Source organism: Aptenodytes forsteri, unplaced genomic scaffold, assembly GCF_000699145.1.
Source record: "Aptenodytes forsteri isolate BGI_AS27 unplaced genomic scaffold, ASM69914v1 Scaffold184, whole genome shotgun sequence".
In the NCBI taxonomy this organism is placed as follows: Eukaryota; Metazoa; Chordata; class Aves; order Sphenisciformes; family Spheniscidae; genus Aptenodytes; species Aptenodytes forsteri.
In genome coordinates this window covers 2,642,329-2,667,068 of record NW_008796078.1, presented here as the reverse complement: position 1 = coordinate 2,667,068, position 24,740 = coordinate 2,642,329, and the positions used below count along the sequence as shown (strand labels likewise).

Sequence of the window (24,740 nt, the reverse complement as noted above, 5' to 3'; positions counted from 1 at the left end):
CCCGTCTGAGCGGTGTTTTGGGTAGATGAGCTTAACTTGAATGCTGGGGAGGGCGTAAGGTGTAAAGCTCCCAAATGTCTTACCCGGGGAGGGGGGGGGAAGAGTCTATCCCCTGCCTTGGGCTGCTCCAGTAACGGTCTGTCACCGTTTACAAAATAGAGGTACAGCGCCTGACGCAAGCTGCCCATTCCCTTGGCGCCAAGGGGAGAAATAACGTTTATTACCTGAGCCCGTTCCCGCCGTCCCCGGGGACGTGGGGCCGCTGGCGGGTCGCGCTGAGGCAGAACAGCAGCGAGGGGTCTCCCGGAGGGGTCTTCCGAGCAGGGCCTGGGAAGCGGCCCTCGGGGCTGAAGGGCGGCAGCCCGAGTCTGGACGTTGAACTGCCGCCGACTTGATGCGAATTTGCGACCCTGGCAATTAGTTCAGCGTTTTAAGCGTTTAATCTCCCCGATTTTCTCTTCCTTGCTGGGCATGCACAGTTACGCGCCGTGGCTCTGATCTGCAGAAGCGGCCAGCACCCACGTCTCCAGCGAAGTCACTGGCAGCTGAAGTGCTCGACGTATTAGCAGGTTGAAGTTAGGCTGCCAAAACTTACGACACCCAAAATAAACTTATGTTTTTAACAATGTTTTTTCTGTATGTCTTCGAAAGACAAATAATTGCGTGTGGCATGTCTACTGGGAATACTGTGAAGCAAAACTCATTACTATTTATAATGCATTTATGAGTTATCCATTGGAAGTGCCTTTAAAGTGCGATTTTATTCTATACTTTTTAACACTGAGGCGATCAGGTACTGGAAGACGTTACCGAAGTATATGTAAATTATTCATCATACGGACTTTTTCTATCAAATCAGATTTTTTCGATGATTCAGTTCAACTACAAGCTAGAGAGCCGTAGCTCCACTGATGGTACAGGGAACTTCAGCGTTTTGCTGCTAACTTTGGTCTTACTACAGCACCTGCATTTGTCCCTAAAATAGCTCATGAGTCCGATTTTCAAAAAAGCTCAGCATCTTCCTGAGCACTAACGTTTGGGCCAGTTTTCTAAGAGTTCTGCATACTGTGTGTGCATACGATATAAAAAGCTTTTCTGAAAAAAAATCTAGTCCTTCTCCAGCTGACCAAACAAGAATCCAGATTCTCCTGCCTTTAAATGCAATCCCTGGTGAGGGGCTCTGTTCGAACACGGTTACTGTGAGTGGGTCTTCGCTACCTTGCTCGTTGGGAGATACGGCTGGCTTCACAAATCGGCTGCTGTCGTTTTCGTTGCACTTTCTCTAGGGTTTCACAATTGCAAAGAGCCCCGTGGGCTTCTCTGCCTCCCGTGATACTGTGTTCTTGGCAGTGCTGTGGTGTGGGAGGAAGGCTGAGGGCAGGTAAGTGCCTTTCTCCCGGGTGCGATAGGCCCCCGGGCGATGGGTCAGTGGTGGGGAGAGGATCCAGTCATCTGGATAGTCCTTGCTTTATCCAGAGCCTGAGACTTTGTGCAATTATTGGAAATGGCCTTCCCTGCTTTTGAGTGTATTCGCTCTGAACTTGTGACGTTAGTGGAAAGTTAATAATAAAAAAGTAATAATAAGCACGAATCCAGTTCAAAGGGAAGATATATGCATTTTCTGAAGATTTGCGGGGGTTGATGCAAGCATGACATTAACTTGCATCTAATCAATCTAAGCCCGTTCTGTCAGCAAGATTGCAAAGATGAGTGTCGTATCTTTTCATCTCAATGTCAATTATTTTTGCTTTATATCATTTAAAATATATAAAAGATGTATTTATCTATTCCCTGTCCAAAGAAGAAAATTTTTGTATCCAGTATCAGTATCCAGGTGCACACAAAACCAGTCAAAAGCATGAAAAAGGTGAGGCTCCACATTTAATCCTGGCTCTGAATCTTTAGTTACATAATTTTGTATTCCATTATCTAAGATGTACTGTAATATCCATCATACTTTTTCACTAATCTTACACAGAGTATGCTTAACAGCTTGCAGTTCTCCTTCATTCTGCTACTTCCCGTTATTTCCCATTAGCATGATTATTCACTATCTTTATTACCTTTATGCGGTTGGTATTCTTCTCTCTCGTGAGTGGGCTGAATCCTCCATAAGTAGTCATAGGAACGACATCAATGGGGGATCTGGCTCCTCATACATTAATAGGAAAGAGTTGAGATGTCATCTTTAAGACCTACCCTCTGCAGAGGAAGGGTGAAGTATAATTTTAACTAGGGCCGTCCCAGGCTGTCCTCCTGTGTTCAAAAAAAAGTCTGCACCACTGCACGGCTCTGACTTGTTCCCCTGCTGCCCTTCCCCTCACCACGTACACAGTCCTGCCTCAAACACCCTGCAGGACCGCTAGAAAGAGTTCTCGGCGTAATCCCCCTTCTCTCTGCCTCTTGGTTGGGAAAGAAAAAGCCGGTAACCCATTTCAGTGTGTGTTTCCGCTGGCACGTGGGTGTGGACTCACCAGCTGGCCCCAGCTTATCTGCTTGTGCGGCAGGCGTTAAACGTGCACGGCTCTTGTTCTTCCTCGCTGTGTCACCAATACCTTCCATGGCCACGTTAGGGCTAGCGATAACTCGGTCCCTAAAGAGTACCCATCTATGAAAAACTTGATTATTTTAGCTCCGCTTCACTATGAGGCAAATCTGTGTGCTCTTGGAGGAACCTAGGTGTTCCAGCTGCCCTTAGCTACACATAATTACCTGTACTGCAAATAGCACGCGTGGCACTTAACTACGAAGGTAACTGACCCAGCAGCCAGTCTGGAGAGGTTACATCTATCGGCAGGTTCTCACTGTTGTCTGCGAAAGAAATGCTAGCTTTGACCGATCGGCGCTGACTCCATCTACGTGTTAGTATGAAATACTTCAAGGCCGCCTCTGTATGTTTATCTAGCAATACGAAAAACGTAAAATAGGTTGGAAAGGTAGTAACTGGAGAAGCAAAATATACTCACGTATTTAAAGACAACAGCCCAAATTTTCAGTTAGTACAGAATCTGAGTTACTCCATTCACTTCCAGTTTTCAGTAGCGAGGAGCTAGGCCTGAGGCACACCTTCTGGGGGCTCACAGAATGCATAAGAAGCTTTTTTTAACCAGTTTTTGATAACTTTCTTCTCTCTTTTGGCTGTTGTGAAGCTGATGGCTCTTTTTACTTCTCCGGAGAAGAAAAGAAGACAAAAAATTACCATCTCTGGTAATTTGTATCGTTACATTTCTAGTCTCCATGGAAACCTATGTGGTGCTCCACGGTCGGGTAATATTTCAATATGTTGCAGCAGAAATCAGATGGAGGGAAGACTGGGTTCTGCACCTTGCCTGTTAATCAATTAAAAATTGTTTTGAAATTATTTTCACATTGTGTTGCAACCTTCACTTAGACTAACAATGGAAGAAATCAAAGTAATCAAATTAAGCTATTATGGCCTGATCCTACATACACCTATGCGGTTTGATTCCGACAGGCATTGACACTAATTTGGAAGAATTCTTTGGGTTTAGTAGTGTTATATGGATTAATACTATGGAAACTGAAAGCATAATAACAAACTGTTTCTCAGGCTGACTCTAATGAAAGTTTAAAGCTTGCCAGATGGTTAGTAACAGTCCCCTTGTTGTAATTTACGCAAGCAAAGCATTTTGAACATAAAGAACCTTAAATCTTTATCTTTTTCTGTCTTCACTCTTGTTCTTCCACTACTCGAAACTGGTTTCCTCTGAAAAGCTATGGTAACTTCATCTACCTGCCTCTTCAGGATTTGCTTTTTTTATTCCAAGCTTTATCAACTTGAACACAAAGGCACATAGTCTTACTGGGACAGCAGAAGGTGATACGGAGAAGGAATATACAGAGAGAGACCAGTGTTGTTTTGTGACCACAGTCAACCCATGAGGAGTGAGTGCTCTCAGCCACCTACAAGTAAGTAAAATATATAGTAATGGAAATAATGCAGCCTACTGTCAACACATAAATGCTCCTGCATAGACAGCCGTGATAATAAGGTACGCAAAGAAATACATTAGTTAGAGAATTTTCTAAGCGTTTTACATTTGAACAATGAAAACCCAGTATTCGCTTTACAACTGCACTAATGGTGGAATACGGTTGTGATTTATGCCATTCACTATAACCAAACTACAAAATCTGATAATTTTGTGTGTATTTTGAAGGCATTTACTGCATTTGTTTCAGAATACCGTGGAGAAAATGTATGCTAGTCGAGAGGATATTGGATACGATTTTGGAGATGACTCAAAAGCTGGAAGTAAGCCAATTAAGCCTAATCCAAACATCGATGGAGGATGGGCTTGGATGATTGTACTTTCCTCTTTCCTTGTGCACATACTTATCATGGGGTCCCAAATGGCCCTTGGAATACTCAACATGGAATGGCTTGAAGAGTTTAATCAAAGTCGTGGCTTAACAGCGTGGGTTAGCTCCCTCAGCATGGGCATTACACTGATTGTAGGTATGTTCCAGCATAATTTATTTCAGAACTACACAGATTTTTAGAACATGTTTGCCACTCATCCCTCAAGTATTTTCTTACAGTTTTCCGTTTTATTAGCAGAGCTGCCCAAGTTCTCCTGAGTTGCCTTTTTAAAGTCACCAGGACAAATTTTACAAGTTAGAGGGAGAAAGGGAACAACAGGGAAGATGATGATAAAGAAGACAATTACTCCAGGAGACAGCATGAGCAGGAAAGGATGCCTGTGACTTCAAGGTCGCACTAGAATTAAGAAAGCAGATCATCTGTGAAGCTTGTGGTCCTCCCCGTACTCTATCTGGGAGGAGAAAATGTTGAATTTGGACAGTTTATATTTTCAATTTGGCAGATGAACTAGAATTTATTTTTTAAGTTGTGGTTGGATCAACCCAAAATAATATTTGGAGGGGTATGTTTGTGTATATATGTGTATACACACCTCTGTCTCCCTAAATTAAGATTGAAAAAGTTGTGTTTAGGTCTGCCTAAAATATTCCACTGAAAACAAAATGAAATGTTTACTTTCTAGTTACTTGTGAAAAAGGCCTGCACTCGCACAGCATTAGTATTGGGAACAACGGTTTCAGTTTCTTCCTCTGTTTAAACTGTCCCTTCCTCATGGGGCAACTTTGATTTTAGGTCCTGCGGGTATTTACTAAGTATTTGGTCAGTCGGTTGAATTTTTCTTTTCACGATATTAAACAGTAATAGGGAGAATAAACTGAATTGCATGAATAGCCTGATGCTTAACATTTTGTTTAAAACATTAAGACTCTTCATGTGAAAAATTATTAAAGAGTGTAGAGAATTAAATAAACAATTTAACATTTTTTCATGTTTTTTAACAGGCCCTTTCATTGGTTTATTCATCAGCATGTGCGGGTGCCGCAAGACAGCTATAATTGGAGGGATATTGAATGCCCTAGGTTGGATACTGAGTGCCTATGCCTCAAATGTGCACTACCTCTTCCTTACATTTGGAGTGACTGCCGGTAAGCTGTACTAACGTTTGACAGTTCTTTCAATTATTTTTGATTCCTTTGAAGGTTATCTGGGTGAGTAAAGAGGGAAGTTAGACTGTAAAGTTATTCCAGCTTTTCTTTCACACTCTTTACAGCCTGTTATCTTTCCAGAAAACTTACTTATTTACTCAGTGGATTGGGCCCCGATGACTTTTGTTGTCATTTACATCTGCCACGTCAAGATGGTATTTTTATCAGTTTCTCCCAAGTGAATATATTAGAGGACATTTTTAATTAGAAGAATTAATGTAACCCAAACTCTAACAAGTGGAATTTAAAGATGTTAAAACATGGTTGAATTATATATCTAGCTAACTCCTCTCTTTGTCACAGGAAGAAACAGCAAGTGTTTTCTACAGGAGCTGCTCGCCATTAATAAAATACACGATTATGATAACTATGTACTGCTTCAAAACCCATTTTAAAGGGTGTTGTGGGTTACTGCTGGTAGGCAGCTAAGCCTCACACAGCTGCTCGCTCACTCTCCTGCGGTGGGACGGGGGAGAGAATCAGAAGGGTAAAAGTGAGATAAGGACAGTTTAAGAGGTAAAGCAAAAGCCGCGTGCACAAGCAAAGCAAAACAAGGAATCCATTCACTGCTTCCCATCGGCAGGCAGGTGTGCAGCCATCTCCAGGAAAGCAGGGCTCTGTCACGCCTAACGGTGACTTGGGAAGGCAAACGCCATCACTCTGAACGTCCCCCCCTTCCTCCTTCTTCCCCCAGCTTTATATACTGAGCATGACGTCATATGGTGTGGGATATCCCTTGGGCCAGCCTGCTCGCTGGTGGGGTGGGGTGAGAGGCAGAAAAGGCCTTGACTGTGTGTCAGCACTGCTCAGCAGTAACGAAAACATCCCTGTGTTATCAGCACTGTTTCCAGCACAAATCCAAAACACAGCCCCGTATGAGCTACTGTGAAGAACATTAACTCTACCCCAGCCTGAATTAGGACAATGCATGTGGCTGTATTTCATGCGCCGTTTCTAATAGAGGATATTCAGATTACATCAACAACTGCTAATAAATAGCATTAATTTTGCTACATTGTTTTACAATCAAAATCACTGAAAGAAGTAATATTTCGTTATTTTTATTGGAATTAGGTCTCTAGAAAACCTTTTGACATGTGTAAGAGCCCAATCAAAAATATGAAAAGGCATGCGTGTTTAGGCATCTTTCTTGAAAACCAATAGATCCTTAGTGCCTGAATGCTCAGTTTCTAGCAAAACGTGGCTTCTTGTGAAAAAATTTAGTTACTTTAAGAAAGTTATGTAGAAGAACCCAGTATTATCTACTTAAAGCACTACTCCATTTTATTCACTGTTCATTTCTGGAAAGAGAAGCTGTTAATAGGCATGAAACGAAAATGTTCAAGTGATCCAAGTGAGAAATACAAAATTTGGCCTTTAATAATTATCTGAGCGACACTGAGCAATTCCAGGGGCTTTGAAATATTATTCACTCGACGGATAACGTGGCCAGTTACGTTTGCAAACAAAGCATGGTATCTGTGTTATACGTGACAGATGCGTTATGAAAAAAAATTGTTTGCAATACTAATAATAGCTTCAGTACCCTCCATTCCCCCAAACTACCCTTTCACAGAATTACAGAGAAATCTGCAGAATTTCTGTACGTCATTTTTTACCTAGCTCTCTGGATGGAAAAAAATTGAAACTAGCAAGCATCACTGTGACGACTCTTTATACCACCATACCGTAGCTTTCAGTAACGTTGTAAATTCCTGAACAAAGAGCAATAATTACATGCAGGGTTCTGCCCTTTTCGGAATTTCTGTTTCCATATATATTGAATATAATCAAGCAGACGGGAATCTACACACTCTTTATCTCAGCCCTTGCTCCTTTTCAGAAAGAATGTACTGTTTTTTCGCCGCAGTCAACGGCAGGCCGGTCTGACGAGGCAGGGAGTCTTTTGGGGGGGCAGAGAGTTTGTGGCTGGGTTTGGGGAGGGAGACCTTGTGCCAAACAAAAACCTGATCGTGTATTTGCATAGCAAAGGAATAAATACTTCTAACAGGCGAAACAAGTCAGCTCTGACCACGGTACACTGCCGTGATGTTCAGGTGCTTTTTTTCAGGCTTTGCTGGAATAACAGCTCTGTCTCCGATCTAGCTGTAGCTAGATCATGCTGTAGCTGCATGCAGCTGCATTATCAGCTGTTTAGGAAAACTTTTAAGCCCAAAACACTCTTCTAAATTACGATCACAGTGGATTTGGAAGCATCTTCTGCATATACCTCTTCCAGTCTAAATCCCCTCTGTCAGGAATTTGCTGTGAGAAAAACTGGGCAACTGTTACCTTTAATGATGTGTTTGCACAACTCTCACCACTTTCTGCTTGAAAGAGGTACCATTAATACCCTGGTTTTTAACTACAAGTGAGGGAATTTCTACAAAATTAGAGATCCGTCTTTTAAGAATGTGCCTGTGCGGCTACTGTGTGGCCCTCCCTGGACTTCCCTGGAGCGCCCAAAGAGAAACCTGGCGGCCACCCGAGGTCCTACCACCGGGCTAACCCCCCGTGCTGACCCCTGAAACGTACCTCACGGTCACTGTGGCCCCACAGTTGCAAAGCAAGGACAGAAAACTCAGTCGGGATCTTCATTGCTGGTGAACTTAGGCAAAAGCAATTTCTGGTCGCTGATGCAATCAGACGCAAATACAGCAAATGCAGATATTTCAAAATAGGGTTTGTTTATGTTTGTCCCCGTATTGACTGTCACTGATTTACTGTGGGATGTTGGGGCTTTCCAGTGGTGTCACGCTGAACTGAGGTAAAGGTTTTATCTTCCACGTGTTTCAGTTTTTCCAGCAGTTAAATAGCAGTATTGTATTCTCACTGGAATGAGTATTGCAAATTTTGGAAAATACTGCAAGGCAGAAACGAAAGTTAACATGAGAATTGAATATTATTTATTCCCGGTTTTGCTGCTATGCTTGTGCAAAAGTTAGGCACAAAACTGATTCATTTCACTGCTTTTTATCATGTCGGCAAGAAGTTCCGATTGACTTTGGTTTTTATTATTTTCATAGGCGTTGGAAGTGGCATGGTTTATCTGCCTGCGGTGGTCATGGTGGGGCAGTATTTTCAGAAGAGAAGAGCGCTTGCACAAGGACTCAGTACCACGGGAACAGGGTTTGGAGCTTTCCTAATGACTGCCTTACTGAAGTACCTCTGCACCGAATTTGGGTGGAGGAATGCCATGTTCATCCAGGGCGCCGTCTCCCTCAACCTTTGTGTCTGCGGGGCGCTTATGAGACCGCTCTCTCCCAAAGACGTTGTTAGTGAAAAATACGTTGCGAGGAGTAATAGTGAAGATAATCAGGCAAAAGCTCTGTCCCATTCGGCAGAGACTATAAAATCTAACGGAGTCCTCAGTGAAGAACCGGAAAAAAAAGAAGAGGCAACAAATGAAGAAGTGCTTGACAGCGTTCAGCACATAGAAATTGGAGGTAAATCTAGAAGCGGAAGGAATATGTACGGACTGCGCATTCTTAAGACAGTGAGCCAGCTGACGGTTACGGTCAGGAAGGGCTTTGCAATATGGTACTCCAGCTACTTTGGAGCTGCGTCACTGTTTACCAATAGAGTATTTGTGGCCTTTATAATTTGGGCTTTGTTCGCCTATAGCAGCTTTGTCATTCCCTTTATTCATCTCCCAGAAATAGTCAAGCAGTACAACTTACCTAGCCAGAACAATATATTCCCTCTGACATCCATTATAGCCATTGTTCATATTTTTGGTAAAGTGATCCTTGGAATCATCTCTGATCTCCCGTGCATCAGCACGTGGAACGTCTTCCTCATGGCTAACTTTACCCTGGTCACCTGCATTCTTACTTTGCCACTAATGCAAACATACGTTAGCCTGGCTGTGGTTTGTGCTCTAATAGGATTTTCTAGCGGCTATTTTTCTCTAATGCCTGTTGTGACTGAAGATTTAGTTGGAACTAAACACCTTGCAAATGCCTATGGCATCATCATTTGTGCCAACGGAATATCTGCATTGCTTGGACCACCCTTTGCAGGTAAAAGGTTCAAATCTCTAACCAACAGATGTTTGTATAATAACCGTGTCACTTCTTCTATTATTGAGATTTCTTATGTTCTGAGCACGTGTAGTTAACAAAATTACAGCTGCTCCGGGACGGACCGTAACATCCAGCTTTACATTGCACAAATTCACAGATCACATCGGCTGGGTACCAGCTCACTGTTCACACACTGCAAATTACCATCCTTGCAAATAACCCCAAATCTATCGCAAGCTCGCCTTTCAGTGGTACGTTTCCTTGCAATATTATCACACGCTTTTTTAAAATGGAAAGGTTTAACCTATTTTTATGTGTTTCGTGTAGTATGTGCGCTATCTCATGCCTCCAGATGAAACAATGATGAATAGTTTTCAGGGTAGGCAGGTGTTTGTACCGCAGTATCACCCCCAAGAACTATGAAGTGTGTTTGGGTGTCACCACCCTAAGCTGCCAATGGATGTGTTGATTTAACTGACTTAGCTTTGCCTTCCTTCAGCCAGAAATACCTACTTTGGGGCCTGCACTGCTCATAATCTCTTGACGGCCAGCCACAGCAGAAGGTAGAAGTGTATGTATGTTATCCCTGAAGTTACTTAGGTTTAAACAAACATTCATGATAAATTTTCTCATAGAAGGAGGCAGGGAAGCACAGGAGAGATACAGGTGCTGATCGTCAATGCTAAAGCCAGACAGACTACGGCTATCTTTTACGGATACGCAAATCGGAAGAAAGCAGTAAGAAACCTTGTGAGAACGGCGGTGGTCAGCCAGGGATGGCACTAGGCTGAACTGAAGCTGTTGGCAGCACAAGCGAGAATGCTCTCACCTTCTCTCCCCACCGTTGAGTGAGCTGACACGATTTAGGAGAAGGCTCATTTAGCGCCCTTTGAAAAGCAGCAGTGTTTTACTCTACCGCGTATTCTTTCAGCACCGCTCAGTCTGCGCTCAGCGTGTCTTTGTATTTGGTCATTAGCAACGAAGCAAATAGGATGCAATTAGCTGATGTGAAAAAAGCTTCTGATCTTGAGGTTACACCGCAGTGCAACCAGCACGACAGGAGGGAATTTTGCTATTTTGGGTTCTCAAACCTTTCCGAAGTAACTTCAATGTATTTTTGCGACGTTTCAGCACCGCTCAGTCTGCGCTCAGCGTGTCTTTGTATTTGGTCATTAGCAACGAAGCAAATAGGATGCAATTAGCTGATGTGAAAAAAGCTTCTGATCTTGAGGTTACACCGCAGTGCAACCAGCACGACAGGAGGGAATTTTGCTATTTTGGGTTCTCAAACCTTTCTGAAGTAACTTCAATGTATTTTTGCGACAGAATTAAGGTTGGAATGAGAGTCATTGCAGTACTGAGATTATCTCTCTCGAAAAGTCTTTTATCGGTACGCGAGTCTCTGAGAAAGCTGTTGGGAATGTGTTTGCTTGCACAAGGCACAGCATTTGAAGTAGCCTGCAGTATCGGGCGTTTTACAAAGAAAACAGTGGGGTGGAAGAACTAATTGGTTTGGGATTCCAAAATGTCTGTTTTAAAGTCAGACCTGTGATAACTTATTTGAAAAACGTACAGTTTCAGAGGGAAGGTTGCTTGGCTTCTCGGGATGGCACAGAGCTAGGCTTCCGTGATAGGGAAATGAGGGGATAGCTTTTGCACTAGTTCTGGTGAATGAGCAGGAGATTTTGTTAATACATTTCCATTTGTAGCATCTAGAGGAGGAGACAATTGCCCCCTCTTTTTTCCACAAAACATCTATGGATTTGACTGAAATGCCGTAAGAGAAATGTGCAGTGTTTTTCGTGTTTTCCCATGTGGTGTACCTTGTTGTCAAGCTTTGTAACAAACCTGTTCTGTCCTTATTTTGCAGGTTGGATCTATGACATCACACATAAATACGATTTTTCTTTTTACATCTCTGGCTTGCTATACATGGTGGGAATAATATTTTTACTTATACAACCTTGTATTCAAAAGAAACAACCAAGAGAAAAATCTACGGAAGAGGCACAAGTATAGAACAAATTCCAGAAGCTTTTTTACAGAATTTGCTTTCCTCTTTCTATTGTATGACAGTATGAATTTTTCTTATGGAACCAACCGCATCGAGCTGTACTCAAGTGAAAAGCAAATGTGCTCCAAAATGCTAATAAATTATTAGAAATTTGCTTTTAAAATGTTAAGATCTTTTACTTTGGAACTCATACAGCGATTAAAAGCACCCTGCCAGTCTTTTAGAATTGGAACAACGCTAGGAGCCTTCACCCTTGCTTCTCTTCTAACTTTTCACCACTAACGGCTGGTGAAACTCCATCGACTGCAGTGCAGTCACTCCTGATTTACACTAGTCCTACAAGAGAATTTGATCAGGATAGGAATGATTTATCAAAGTCCTTCCTACTGTGTGTTCTGTCTGATAAAAGATTAGTTGCCGAGTATGAGAAAACGATTGTATTTCTTACCTGGCTAGTCAGGTACTGTTGAAATGCTAGTACAATAATTCAATTAATGCAGTGTATTAAAATTACTATTTCTGTGATGCAAAACGGAAGAAAAGTTCTTATATTTTTCTGAAACTACTCTTCAAGGATTTTTTATTTTATTTTTTTAAAGTATCAACTGCATATAAAGTAGCCATCCTCGATACATAGGCTGCATCCTCAGTACAAATGCTGTGACGCTTAATGCACCTGACGTAAAACAAACGTAAAAGGAAAAACAGGCAACGTATGGAAAATATTATTGTTATTCACAAACTGGAAAATGTTTCCAGAACCAGTTTGACGTTTCTGGCTGCTTTACCTAATTAGAGGTATTGTAGAACTTCGTAACATTGCCATGGACTCCTTCCATGGGACTTGTTTGTCAAGTAAACAGTACTAAAGAAGCAGAGTTGGGCAAAATTGGCCAAAGGAAAAACAGGCAACGTATGGAAAATATTATTGTTATTCACAAACTGGAAAATGTTTCCAGAACCAGTTTGACGTTTCTGGCTGCTTTACCTAATTAGAGGTATTGTAGAACTTCGTAACATTGCCATGGACTCCTTCCATGGGACTTGTTTGTCAAGTAAACAGTACTAAAGAAGCAGAGCTTGGCAAAATTGGCCACAGTTTTAGAAAGAACTGGACTACAGCACGCTAAATTTTGTTAGAATTAATTTAGTAACAGAAACTGTTACATTATGATCAGTTGTGTTGCTGCTCATAAGGTACACCATGAACTGTCTAAGACCGGTCACGTTTGAGATGTTTATTCACTAGAAAATTAGACAATGCAAAGCATGGAAGAGCTAAAGACCATTTAAAAATACTCAAATAAATTTTCTTAAACAACATTAAGCGCCTGGTAATCAATGCAGAATGTTTTGTACGGTGGTACAAGACATACTGTTTTCAGCTTTGAGAGGTGAGTCTGGTGTTAATTTTCCTATATCAAATAAAAGTCACTGTATGTTTTTTTCCTGCTAGCTTTATGAAAGTTTTTTCATGACAGATCAGGTTCTTAGTTTAATACTGATACATGCTGCTGGAATTCTTTAGAAACAATTGACACCGTTCAATTATATTGAACAAATATTGGGAAACAGTTGAGTATGCAACAATATCGTTATACGGATCCTTTTTATAGCTGCAGGGTTGGTTTAAAAAAGGGTTCTGAACCTCAGCTTGTATTGTTCTATATTGCAATTCACCAGCTCCTTAGTTTCACACTTCTACGGCTGTTGGCAGGGACATCCTTGAGAATAGATCACTGAAATGAGCCACGTTAAAAAAGAAAACCTTAAGAAAACTCCAGACTACTTCAAGATTTAGATCAGTTCATTCATACAGGATAGTTATGTGTGGCCTTTAAAATTCATATTAAAATAACTGAGGTGGCAGTGGACTGCAACACACGGTGTGAAGACGCAGTCAGTAATTTCTTAAAATCAGCTTTTTGGAGAAAATGTTTGTGTAAACTACACTTTCACATCAGTTCTTTTGTTACAGGTTTAATGTCTTCTTGGTGTGAATGCTGCTGCTTATTTTAACTGAGCTATCTTTTATTGGTGAAATATATATATATTGAAGTGATGATTTCCCTCAATTTCCTTTTTTTTCTTTTTGAAAGATATGTACCCTTTATACCTAGATCTTCGTCTTTTGTCAAAAATCAACTTTATTTGCATATTACTGTAATGAATAATACGTTGTTCACTTATGATATCTGCAGTATATCTTTCTATAGAAGTCCTCACTGGGCCATATGATGGGAATAAACTTACGTTACCCAAAATTTCACTTTCTGTTCATTAAGTAAGTTCATTTTTTTAAGCTTAAAAATGAAGATTCTCCTGCAAAATGATTGTTCTTATTTCTTGTAACGGAAGGGACGGGTACATGGTTGATCAAGGAGAAGGGAAGGTGGGCTGACAAAATCGAGTTAAATTAGGATTTTAAATTAATATTCACTCAGTCCGTATTGGCTAGCATGGGTTCTAGTTTCCTAACCTGAAACTGCCTAAATCTGTTACAAGACCACAAGCTAAGAAAAAAATTCATTGGTGGTAAATCGACAGAAAGTGAGAAAAGGGTCTGTTGTTTAGTAGCCCTGCTCACATACTGTAGTTCTTAAAATCACCTCTCTAAAGCAAAATGACATTTTATAGTGTTTTATTACACAGAACAGAAATTTTATGAATGCAGTATTTTATGCACATCGTGAAATTTGTATTTATCATTGTCCTAAAAGGAAATAGTCACAAAGAGGAAAGAATATACTTCAGTGTTTCTTCATCTAAAGATCCACAATCACCAAATGCTTCAAGAATACAGTTGTAGAACAAAATATTCTTAATCTAAATTAGCAAATATCTTTTAAGAATTAAAATACTGCTTTGTAAAGAAATAGAATGATATAAGAACCCTGTATTCATAGTTTTTAATCAATTAATAAAACGTTAAAAAATTGTAAACCTAAGACGCCCTTCAAATATTACACTGTTATATCCAAATACGGCAATCGCTGTTTTTAGTACTCAGGCCTTAATTCTAGTCAGTGGCAAATGATACGTTAATCAACAGGTACTTTCAGAGTAGTAATATTTGGCCGCTTAATTACTGAAGTTGATTGTTGGAGTAAGTCAGTAATGTCAGTAAGAACTGCCTTCATTTTACAGCACTCTTCAGTAACCATTGTTACGGTCTTTTAAGATAGCGAACGTCTCTTACCAAATACGCAACTGGAACAATGGAAGTCAATTACTGTCAGAAGTTCCTGCATCAGCAACATCAAGGAAGAATTTTGCCATATACCATTCTGGCAGAGTGCTTCAGACATGATTCTGGTGGATTGTCCGAGATGAGGATGATCATTTGATCCACACCCTCAGTCACCAAAGAAGTTTCTTCTTGGTGACAAAATTATTATTTGCTTGAAGTTTAGATAATTAATTTTAAAACATTTTAACACACATCAAAAACTGGAACCAGCCATATGTGACTTGCCTATAAACATTGCAGATTTACCATGGTGGACAGTAAAAACCTCAGCGTTCATCAGCAACTTTTGTAGTAGGAAATGATAGATGGTTTTCTATACAGGTAATGATGACAATGCCGTAGCATCTGATACAAGGCACGGAGCATGTATAGCGTATATACAAAATAGAGAAGTCAGAACAAGTACAAAGAAGCCACAACCTCTTCTAATACTAGTAACTGTTACGATGCTGACTGTAATACAATTTCAGGATGCCCAACATATTAAACTTTGTATTATTTGCATGTTGCTCTGCGTAAGACATTTTTTTTTTCCTCTTTCAATCCTTAAAATAATCTGCTTTCCCTAGTAAAGCAGAAAAGTCAGTATGTCTGACCTGAAAAACAGCGAACCCACACCTTCTAACAATTGCTTCAATGAAAAATGCATCTTTATTCAGTTAGTTTTTTGTTCCGAGCATCTTGTCTCTGCCTCCTCCTCCGGAGCTGCAGCTGCAGCTGCAGCCTGTTTGTGAAGAAGAATTGTTTCCAGCCCATTTCCTCTGCAAGTTCTTTCATTTCAGGTGTAATTGTGTCGCACAAGTTCTCCACAATGTTTTCCCATAGCGCGTTACTGTTACTTATCTGGTTGCAAGAGAAAGTAGAGGCTTAAAATCATAATTTGGCTTATTCATTGCTGATCATTTTACTACACAGAATGTGTTTAGACAACACAGACGCCTTGTCTGAAGGTCACTTGCAGTGCAAGTTGCCCACCTATCTTGAAAGACGCGGTATTAGTTAAAACTCACGATGACATCAGTGGGAGTTTTGCCCAGTGTTGCCAACGCAAGATTTTGCATGTTCTTCTGTGAAAAATTCAAGAAGTTTTGTTTGGTATGATCTCAAAGGCCTTTCTGCCACGCCAAAAGCAGCTGTAATGCCACAACCTTTCCTGGTACGTAATTCACAGAGCCCCACGGAAATAAATGAAGCTGTGTAAGATTATGCCAAAGAACTTGTCGGGATGTAGCAGTCACATCACAAATACTAACCGGTTTTCAAGGTAAGTAAAAGCAGCAAACTGCCTTTGGACCTACAACAGAAATGGAATGTTAGGGAGCTTTCAGAAGCACTGTAGGGATTACGCCTGTTTCTCAGGAGATGCTTCCCTCTTTAAGAATGACTCCATAAACAGAATCAGGTGGAATTATTATATTTTAAACAGGAAGAAAAAAATACCTAATTTGTTAGATGACAGAACCGTCACAAAAAAAGAATTAGGAAGATGCTCTGTGTCATTGTATATTATCTGCCCGTTGTAAGTTTTACCAGAGCTTATTAACATTGATGCTTCACCCGAACGCTCCACTTTCCTAAATGTGTAATTGCAGGGACCTGAGTGGAGCTGTACTAGATCACTCCGGTGCAAGTGGCCGGTATGTCCGTCACAAGTAGTAACGGACACAGAAAAGCAAAAGCCCTTTGAATAATAGAATAACAGAATAACTGAATAACAGAATAACTTCTGTTCCATGCTGCTGGCGTAGCCGGACACCTTAAACCATTTAATTCACCGGCTACAGCAAAGCTGTAGCTCTCGCTCTTGCGTTGGGAACTTGGCTCCCTCTGGCGGGAGGAGCTTCCTTGGGCTCACAGAAAGCCGTATTTCTCTTTTTGCAGTTTAATTTTGCCCGTTTTGGCTAAATAACGACCTTGTACAAAATAAACGAATCCTACCCAGAGCGTGCTGGGGGACATCACAATATCGAAGTTTGCTGAAAAAGTATTTGGAAAACTCATACAGTGCTCCAGCGGTGGTGTCCGCATTAGGACTTCTGTACATTGTTTCTTTTGAGATGGAGCTTCTTTTACAATACTTAAAAAGAGTACCTAGTGAAAATCTGAAATACTTTGAAACTCATATTGGAAGCATCGGAATACTCTAGAGAGCAGGACTTATGCTGAGAACTACACAGTCAGAGAAACGCTGTGCTTTGGGTAACAAATGAAGATATCGGTATAGTTCAGCCTACGAGGATGCGTTGCACAGGATGGACGTGCGGAGCCTTTCACACTCCACTTTTCAGTCCTGAGTGCAGATACTGTTCTCTTTTTCCCTGTTTGAAAATCTGAATATGCTATTTTATAATTCCACAGAGAGCAGCATTCCAGCCTACACATAAATTAGCCTGGAAATGAAAACTCATAGTATTGGGGCAAGTTTTTAATTCCTTAACAATACTGCTGAAATGAGAGTAAGAGAGCATGGCATTACTAGTTGTAATAGGTTATTTCATTGTGCCAAAATCTTACCTTTATTATTATGCAACTTAATTCTTTCTAGGATTTCCTTAAATTCCAGAATATCCAAGGCTTTGTGTTAAACTAATGAAAAGTTTACTGCCCTCCACAGTACCTCATCCTACTCCACTCACACTCTGCCAATGACAGATGGATTCCAAAGGTACTAACAAATAATTTCCTGACCTCCCTTCTATCCATTCTCTTCCTCCCCTTTAGTTGTTTTTATTCTCTCATCCTCTACAGGTTGTTTCCCGGTCACATCAACTGTTTTATCTTCAAACTGAAATAAAGCCCAGAACTCAGCAAGCTTATCCACTTCCATGTGCCCTTCATCTCTAAATTCACGACATGCTCTATTTTGCTATCTCGCCATTTTCTCCTGTGCTTTATACCGTCTCCTATTTCTTGTGCTCACTTGAACGCACTCTCTAAAGCATCTATAATGTCTTTGTAGCCGCACCATAGGAACAGCAGCACAGCCATGTCCTCTTGAACTGTTAGCAGTCTTCCACAGAACTTTTCTTGAAATCTTGGGCCACGTAGCCTCAAAATAATACAAATCCTGTGAGCAATCTCATCCTGATACAATTTGGACATGTACTCTGTACCAGAGACATGTCCTGTTCTCCAAACTAAAAGGTTGATCTGTCTCTGAAGTCTTTCAGAGAGTATCTAGCTGCCACATCAGACTCAAGATGACTAAACCTGTTTTTATCTTCCTCCTAAGGTCTCACCATTACTTACGTTTTCAGTAACCGTACAACCCATAACTTGACAGGCTTCATTCTAGGCTCCTACGGCACCCCTGGGGATAAGAATCAAGTTATTGTTCTCTTTAATATGCTTCTCTTCCTATTTTTCATAAGCTAAAACCCCTTTCACCCCCTACCTGAGTTACTGCAGCAGCCTTTTCTCAGGCTCTGACTGGGATAGAAAATGCAATTTTGAGGTATTCAGACCCACAAAAATAAGCTTCCTAGATCACAGCTCCAAACATACTCTCTTTCCAGCCCTCCAACTACCTGACCCTGCACAGACCAGGCAGTTGGAACAGACGACCTCTCAAAGGCCTTTCCAGCACAGCCTAAGTTACCCTATGACTTCTCTCGTTTTGCACCAACAGATTTGGCCCTCATTCTCCCGGGACTTCCAGGCTACCCTTCCCTGTTTGTTACCCCTCACTCAGCACTGAGAGGCTACCCTTAGCTCCGATCAGCCAACACTGGCAACTTCTGTTACTCACTCTTTAAAGTTTCAATTCAACATGTTCATACTATTTCCCATACTTTCCTGATAGTTGGAAAGAGCTTCCTAGCAAGCAAGCGTAATGTCATCTCTTTCTCCTCCTGTGTTTCTTACAGTTCCTTGCTGCGAGGTCTACGAAAATCTTGAAAAAAATCTCTTTCCTTGTGCTCCTGTTTTTTGTCAAAGACTTAAAATGTAAGCTCTCTAGGAATGGCAATGATTTTTTGTTCGTGAATGAGTCTAGCGTAAGGGGATCCTGGTCCGCGGTTGAAGTTTCTAGACATTACAATAATACGAATCATAATGCAAAGCACAGGTTTTACATTTCAGATACTTAATCCTGCATAACGCCCAACCATGGGTTACAATGGAATTATCTGGATCATTGTGTTTATTATATGCAACAAAAGTTTGCAGGATAAGCACAGTCTAACAGCCTTTCTACGATCTAGTTTTTATTGCACCCATTCAGTTGTTTGTATACAGATGATTAATTTATCGTCTCAAACTTTAAGTAGAGCAGACAGATTGATGATTATATTAAATGAGAGATGAATCAAAACCAACATGCTGCACAGCAAAGCTAACAATTTTTAAATAATTTATAATTTATTTTTTAATTTTATTTATTTATTTATTTATTTATTTTTACCATTTCAAATCTGCGTGAAACTTGAGAAAGCCTGGCAATGTCTTCAAGCTCCAGAAAGGAAATGATGTACAGGAGCAACGGGACAGGAAGCCGTTCCAGGAAGTCATAGTTACCTCGGCACAGATTGAGGACATGTTCCAGAACTTTGGCACCAAACACTATAGCAATCTGAACTGTGATTAAAAAAAAAAAAACAACACAAAAAAACAAATCCCAAGAGACGACAGATTTGTAAAGGCCTGAAATTTCTTCCCAATAATCCCACGTTATTCACATGCATCTTAAAAAAAAGAAATCAGAAAAGTCAGCTCAATTTTTTTTATGTTTTCTAGAGAAAATAACATATAATATCTTATATTGAACATTAGTAATTTATAGTATTTCAATACATCTTAAGAGTTGCTAGTGACATCTAGGAAGCCTGAGCAGTAAAACAAGGCTTTAGTTAAAAAACTGTACATTGTCTAGTATACAGCAAACTCTTGTCTCAGCTGAGGAACAGTAAAACAGCAGCAAAGCTGAACTGAAACTTGTCCAGATCCATTTTGTCCACTTTCCCGCATATATATATTTATTTACATAAAGACTGTGCTGTTTACTCAGGAGGAGGTTAGTAAAACAACTGAAAAAAAGTACTTCGGTTGTATGCTTTGGGGAAAATAATGATGGCTCTGACATTAAGAGTCCCTGTAGCTCTGCTTCTTACCTTATGTAGGTACAGTTAAACCACTAAAATGAAATTGAAGACAGTTTTCTTCTACAGTGACATGACATTTTTTGACTCATTCACTTTGTGATCCAGTACAACACCAAATTCTTTTTCTATAGATCTGCTACTTCGTGAGCTACTCCCCATCCTGCATTCATAGTTGATTATTTCTGCTTCAGTGTCCAACTTGGAACTTGGCCTTTTGAGTTTACCAGTGTTTCTTCAGATCTTTTATCTATTTTATCAAATTGCTTTAATAAAAATACTAGTTCATTATAAAACAGGATCCTGAATTCAATTTGCTATGCTTCTAATGAAAGATCAGTGGTAAATTTTGGAGCTGCATGTTGTTGCAGATCTGACGACATGAATGCAAGCCATCCAGGTTTGTAAAGGACTTTTTTCTTTTTTCTTTTCATACGGGAACACAGGGATCAAAATTTAAATTTAAAGCAGAATTACTATTTTTTGTATTATGAAATTATTCTAATGCATCCGAAGTGGGTTTCGTTGTTGTTGTTTTGGGGATTTTTTGTTTTGTTTTTTTTTAACCAACTAAAGTCTCTCTTCTCATGTATGTTAAAATCATAAAAAGAGAGAGAAACAGAATCATGGAAGTTGAAACTATACTGACCATAGGCAGTAAGCGCATGCAGTTTTGATGCAGCAGTTTTCCTTCCAAAATATTTTGTAAGATTAGTTACAAAACTCAAGCTTATGTGAATACATTTGAAAAAGCTTTCCAAATTACAAGATTTCACTGTTATGATGCTAAGATTTTTTTCTTCTCTTTCTGTTCCAAATATTCCTAAGGTAGTTATGTAGAAGGAAGCTGTCACCCCTTATGTTCCTTCGCGTCTTTGGGTAGATGGCCCAATACTGTTCAAGCTTTCTTTTCTGTTGCTGTATCATACTGCAAGCACAAACAGTTTGCTGTTGGATCTCATTTGCTTTTTTGCTTTCCAAGCATCTCAGTTCTATATCTCAGTTGGTAATTTTCCTCAAATTCCTTATGCAAGTACAAAAATGATCTACACAGTCAACTAAAAATTGTCTGGCTGATCTAGTTCAAGCTGAAATGTAAGAATGATCCAAGTCTTCACATACTAGGAATGACGAGTATAATGTTTGTAGTGTGCATCTATTTCATGTTGAATGATTAAGCAGGCTACCACATGAATATTTGCTGCTCCTTGAGTTTTTCTTGAAAATTATTTATTTCTAGAAATAATAATGTGACCTGGTTTGGCTATTTTAAAATACATTTAGCTGTATTTATTTTGCTTGATAAATGTTGCTGCAGCTAATGATGAACTAACTGTGAAAGTATATTGAACTTCAGGTTTTCTGTGAAATTTTCATCCTGTGAGTGCTGGATACTACTTGACAACTTCTACTATTTGTTCACTCATCCAAAAATGTAAATAGACCTCTCTTCTTTTGCCCTACACTATCATCAATTAATTTTCCATCTTTACAAACCCATAATGAAAATCTAGCCATATACAAAATCTTGCTCTTCCCTCTTGGCTCTATCAAGATTATGAAAAGAAACAAATGATACCTTACTTCACTGTCCGAAAAGAAAAGAAAGCATTTCAAAACACACACAGATGTTTACAGCTGTATGGTAGTTAATAGAAATTTACTAGAATGTTAATGTTTATTATAATAATGTTTACTTCTTCAGTTTTCTATTGGATGCTTCAAATGCCTGTATGGGATACTGATAAAATGTCTCATTTGCAGGGGGACTATCCTTTCTATGCTGATTAGAAGTAATTTAAGCACCCCCCTTTTTTTTCTTAAACAAATTTTCTCTAAAAATCTCCAACCATGTGAAAACAGATGAAGTCTTAGGATTGAGAACTAGGAGATAACGACAGGAAATACTAATACTTAACAACAGATAAACATTTTGCTGGTAGGGGTGTACCAAATATTTAGCAGCAAACCATGGATCTGGTGAGGAGTCTTTTATTTGAACCCTCATTTGGCAACAAATTCAATAAGGATAACTAGAATATTATTCCAATATATATATTTGTGGAGAATTATGGAAAAAAAAATCTGTGAATACTTAGAAGAACAGCAGCAAAGCTCCTCTTAACAGGAGGTGAGAAGGAGGTGTAAGAACATCTGATTGTGTGGAACAGCAAGAGCTATGGACAGAAATATCAGTATAACAACAGAGCTTCTCACAAACATAGCAATTCGTATTTGTAATACTTCTATTTATGTTAGCATTTTTCTGAAAACAAAACACTTACTTCATATTAAAAGTTTACTAAAAACCAGAGGGAAAACCCCATGTATGATTTTAAAGATAATTTTAGAAGGAGGAAGAAATGACTAAACGTTAGGAAAGAATGGCAATTGTGGCTTTCAATACTTCCTATGGGATAGGAAACCTCTGAACCACCACCACCAACACTTTTCAAGAAAAAGCAGGCAGATCTTATTTGTAACCTACTGAAAACACACAGGATAACAGCAGAAAACTGCATGTTAACAATAATTTAACTATTTGAATCGTTGTACCCAAGTAATGTAAAACAGATGTTTTATTGCAACACTATATTAATATCAAATGCCACAGGAAAATCTTACAGTGTAAGCAATGAGGAAAAAAGCCAAGCTAAAATCCTCACCAATATATATTCACATATCAAATCTATTTTTATGAGGTAAATAAAAAAAAATTAAATTTTGAACATAAAACCACTAAAACCTATCGCTAAAATTCAGCTATACATTCTATGTAATTCTTGGCAAAAAAGTTTAGAAGACTACTTCTTTGAAAGCTCAAGTTTATAAAAGTTGATACTCAATTTTGTCAAATTAAAATGTTGTGCAACTCTTTGCCTCAACTAATGGAACGATTATAAACACCTACTGCAAAAAAGCATAGCATATTTAAAGACCCCCTGCACACTAGCCAAATTCAGCAGGCAGTCCATTTTCTATTGGTTCATGATACATTCACTCCCCTTCTAGTCAAAACAAGTAGTAAAGTAATAACTGGAATTAAAGATTTGTTTCGTTACGGACTGAGAGTGCTGACTGAAACCTTTTCCATGGTTTGTGCATATATCCGGTCACTTGAGCTCAGAATGTGCAGTCTTTCCATCAAGGGAACACTAACAGCAGTCACGTACAGTCTCCCTACCCAACTGCTAAGGAAGTGTTATTATTTCCATCACATTCACTTGAAATTGGTCAGTTGCAAAAGTTATAATGGGGATCAGAAACACAAACCTAAACATAGAAATGCAGACCACGTAAACTCACCAGGGCTAAAAATCTCTTGATTGTGCTGTAGGAAGTGTTAGATTTTAATAAGCAAAGCATAGGAAACATGTGTTGGTCTTATTTCAGACCCTAAATGAAGATACACTCAAGTTTACTCTTGAAAACAGGTATATCCTCTTGAGGAAAGTTTTACCCTCTCCCCTACCACCTGAGATTCATACACGTCTTAGGAAAGCAGACCTCCTCCGCCTAGATGTAAATAAGATGATGTTTACCAAAGCTGTTGATAAGGAAAACAGGACTTTATTTGGAAATGCCATCTTTCAAGTTCATCATAAAAATAGAATAAATATGAAGTCACATCTGTAACTAAATTTTTTTATGTCTGTACATAATAGGAATACAAGAGCAGCTTCTTAAAAAAAAAAAAAAATCTCACTAATGCAAGGTGTTGGAGTGCTACCTAGTCTCTTGGGCTACAAAGCCTCAGATCTCAATCCAGTCTCTGCAGGTGCAGTTATGAAGTGCTCCATTTTCAGACCAGGTCATAGCTCAGACCTCAGCTATTCGCTGCAGGTGCTGGATTAATGTGTCTTTGGCTTAGTATTTTCAGGAGACTCTTTCCTCTGTGAGCCATGACCACCCATATCTTGTGACATGACATCTCTTAAAACTAATCCATTACTGAGAACCAAGATTAAAGAAGTTGCAGAGCGATAACTACTTGGGAGACATAGTCCCATGGAACTTTTGGAAAAAGCATAATTATTTCAGATGTTCTCAGTGGCTAGTCTATCAGGAACAGGTTGAAAAACAGCTCTACAAATCTACATTTTGAGGTTTATTTAGTGGTGTCCCCACTGCCTTTCTTTTTCTGGCTGTATGCTCCTAAAGTCATAGTGCACTTTTATAACTTGTCTATGGGGCCGGATGGGATCCACCCAAGGGTACTGAGGGAGCTGGCAGAAGTGCTCACCAAGCCACCAGCAGTCCTGGCTAACCGGGGAGGTCCCAGTTGACTGGAGGTTAGCAAATGTGACGCCCATCTACAAGAAGGGCTGGAAGGAGGATCCAGGGAACTACAGGCCTGTCAGTTATGACCTTGATGCTGGGGAAGGTTATGGAGCAGATCATCTTGAGTGACATCACGCGGCACATACAGGACACCCAGGTGATCAGGCCTAGTCAGCAGGGGTTTATGAAAGGCAGGTCCTGCTTGACTAACCTGATCGCCTTCTATGACAAGGTGACTCGCTTAGTGGGTGAGGGAAAGGCTGTGGATGTCGTCTACCTAGACTTTAGTAAAGCCTTTGACACTGTTTCCCACAGCATTCTGCTGGAGAAACTGGCTGCTCATGGCTTGGACAGGTGTACTCTTCGCTGGGTAAAAGTGGAAGTTAAATCCAGTTGGGAGCCGGTCACGAGCGGTGTTCCCCAGGGCTCAGTACTGGGGCCGATCTTGTTCAATATCTTTATCAATGATCTGGATGAGGGGATCGAGTGCACCCTCAGTAAGTTTGCAGATGACACCAAGTTGG

General features: G+C 39.9%; 2 protein-coding genes across 2 annotated transcripts in view; one reads left to right on the top strand and one right to left on the bottom strand.

The window, feature by feature from the left end:
- Positions 1-1,277: 1,277 nt before the first annotated feature.
- Positions 1,278-11,594, top strand: SLC16A14 (solute carrier family 16 member 14). The gene is made up of 6 exons (XM_009286696.1): positions 1,278-1,381; positions 3,789-3,930; positions 4,204-4,480; positions 5,347-5,490; positions 8,577-9,572; positions 11,446-11,594. Exons 3-6 carry the CDS (start codon positions 4,219-4,221, stop codon positions 11,592-11,594), a joined length of 1,551 nt encoding a protein of 516 aa, XP_009284971.1. The 5' UTR covers positions 1,278-1,381; positions 3,789-3,930; positions 4,204-4,218.
- A 2,641-nt stretch (positions 11,595-14,235) lies between these two features.
- Positions 14,236-24,740, bottom strand: part of FBXO36 (F-box protein 36) — a 31,738-nt gene continuing 21,233 nt past the window's right edge. Inside the window, exons 3-4 of the mRNA XM_009286722.2 lie at positions 19,242-19,414; positions 14,236-15,682 (exon numbers count right to left, since the gene is read on the bottom strand). Coding sequence (XP_009284997.1) covers positions 15,491-15,682; positions 19,242-19,414 — 365 coding nt within the window. The 3' untranslated portion in view covers positions 14,236-15,490. The remainder of the gene's footprint in view (positions 15,683-19,241; positions 19,415-24,740) is intronic.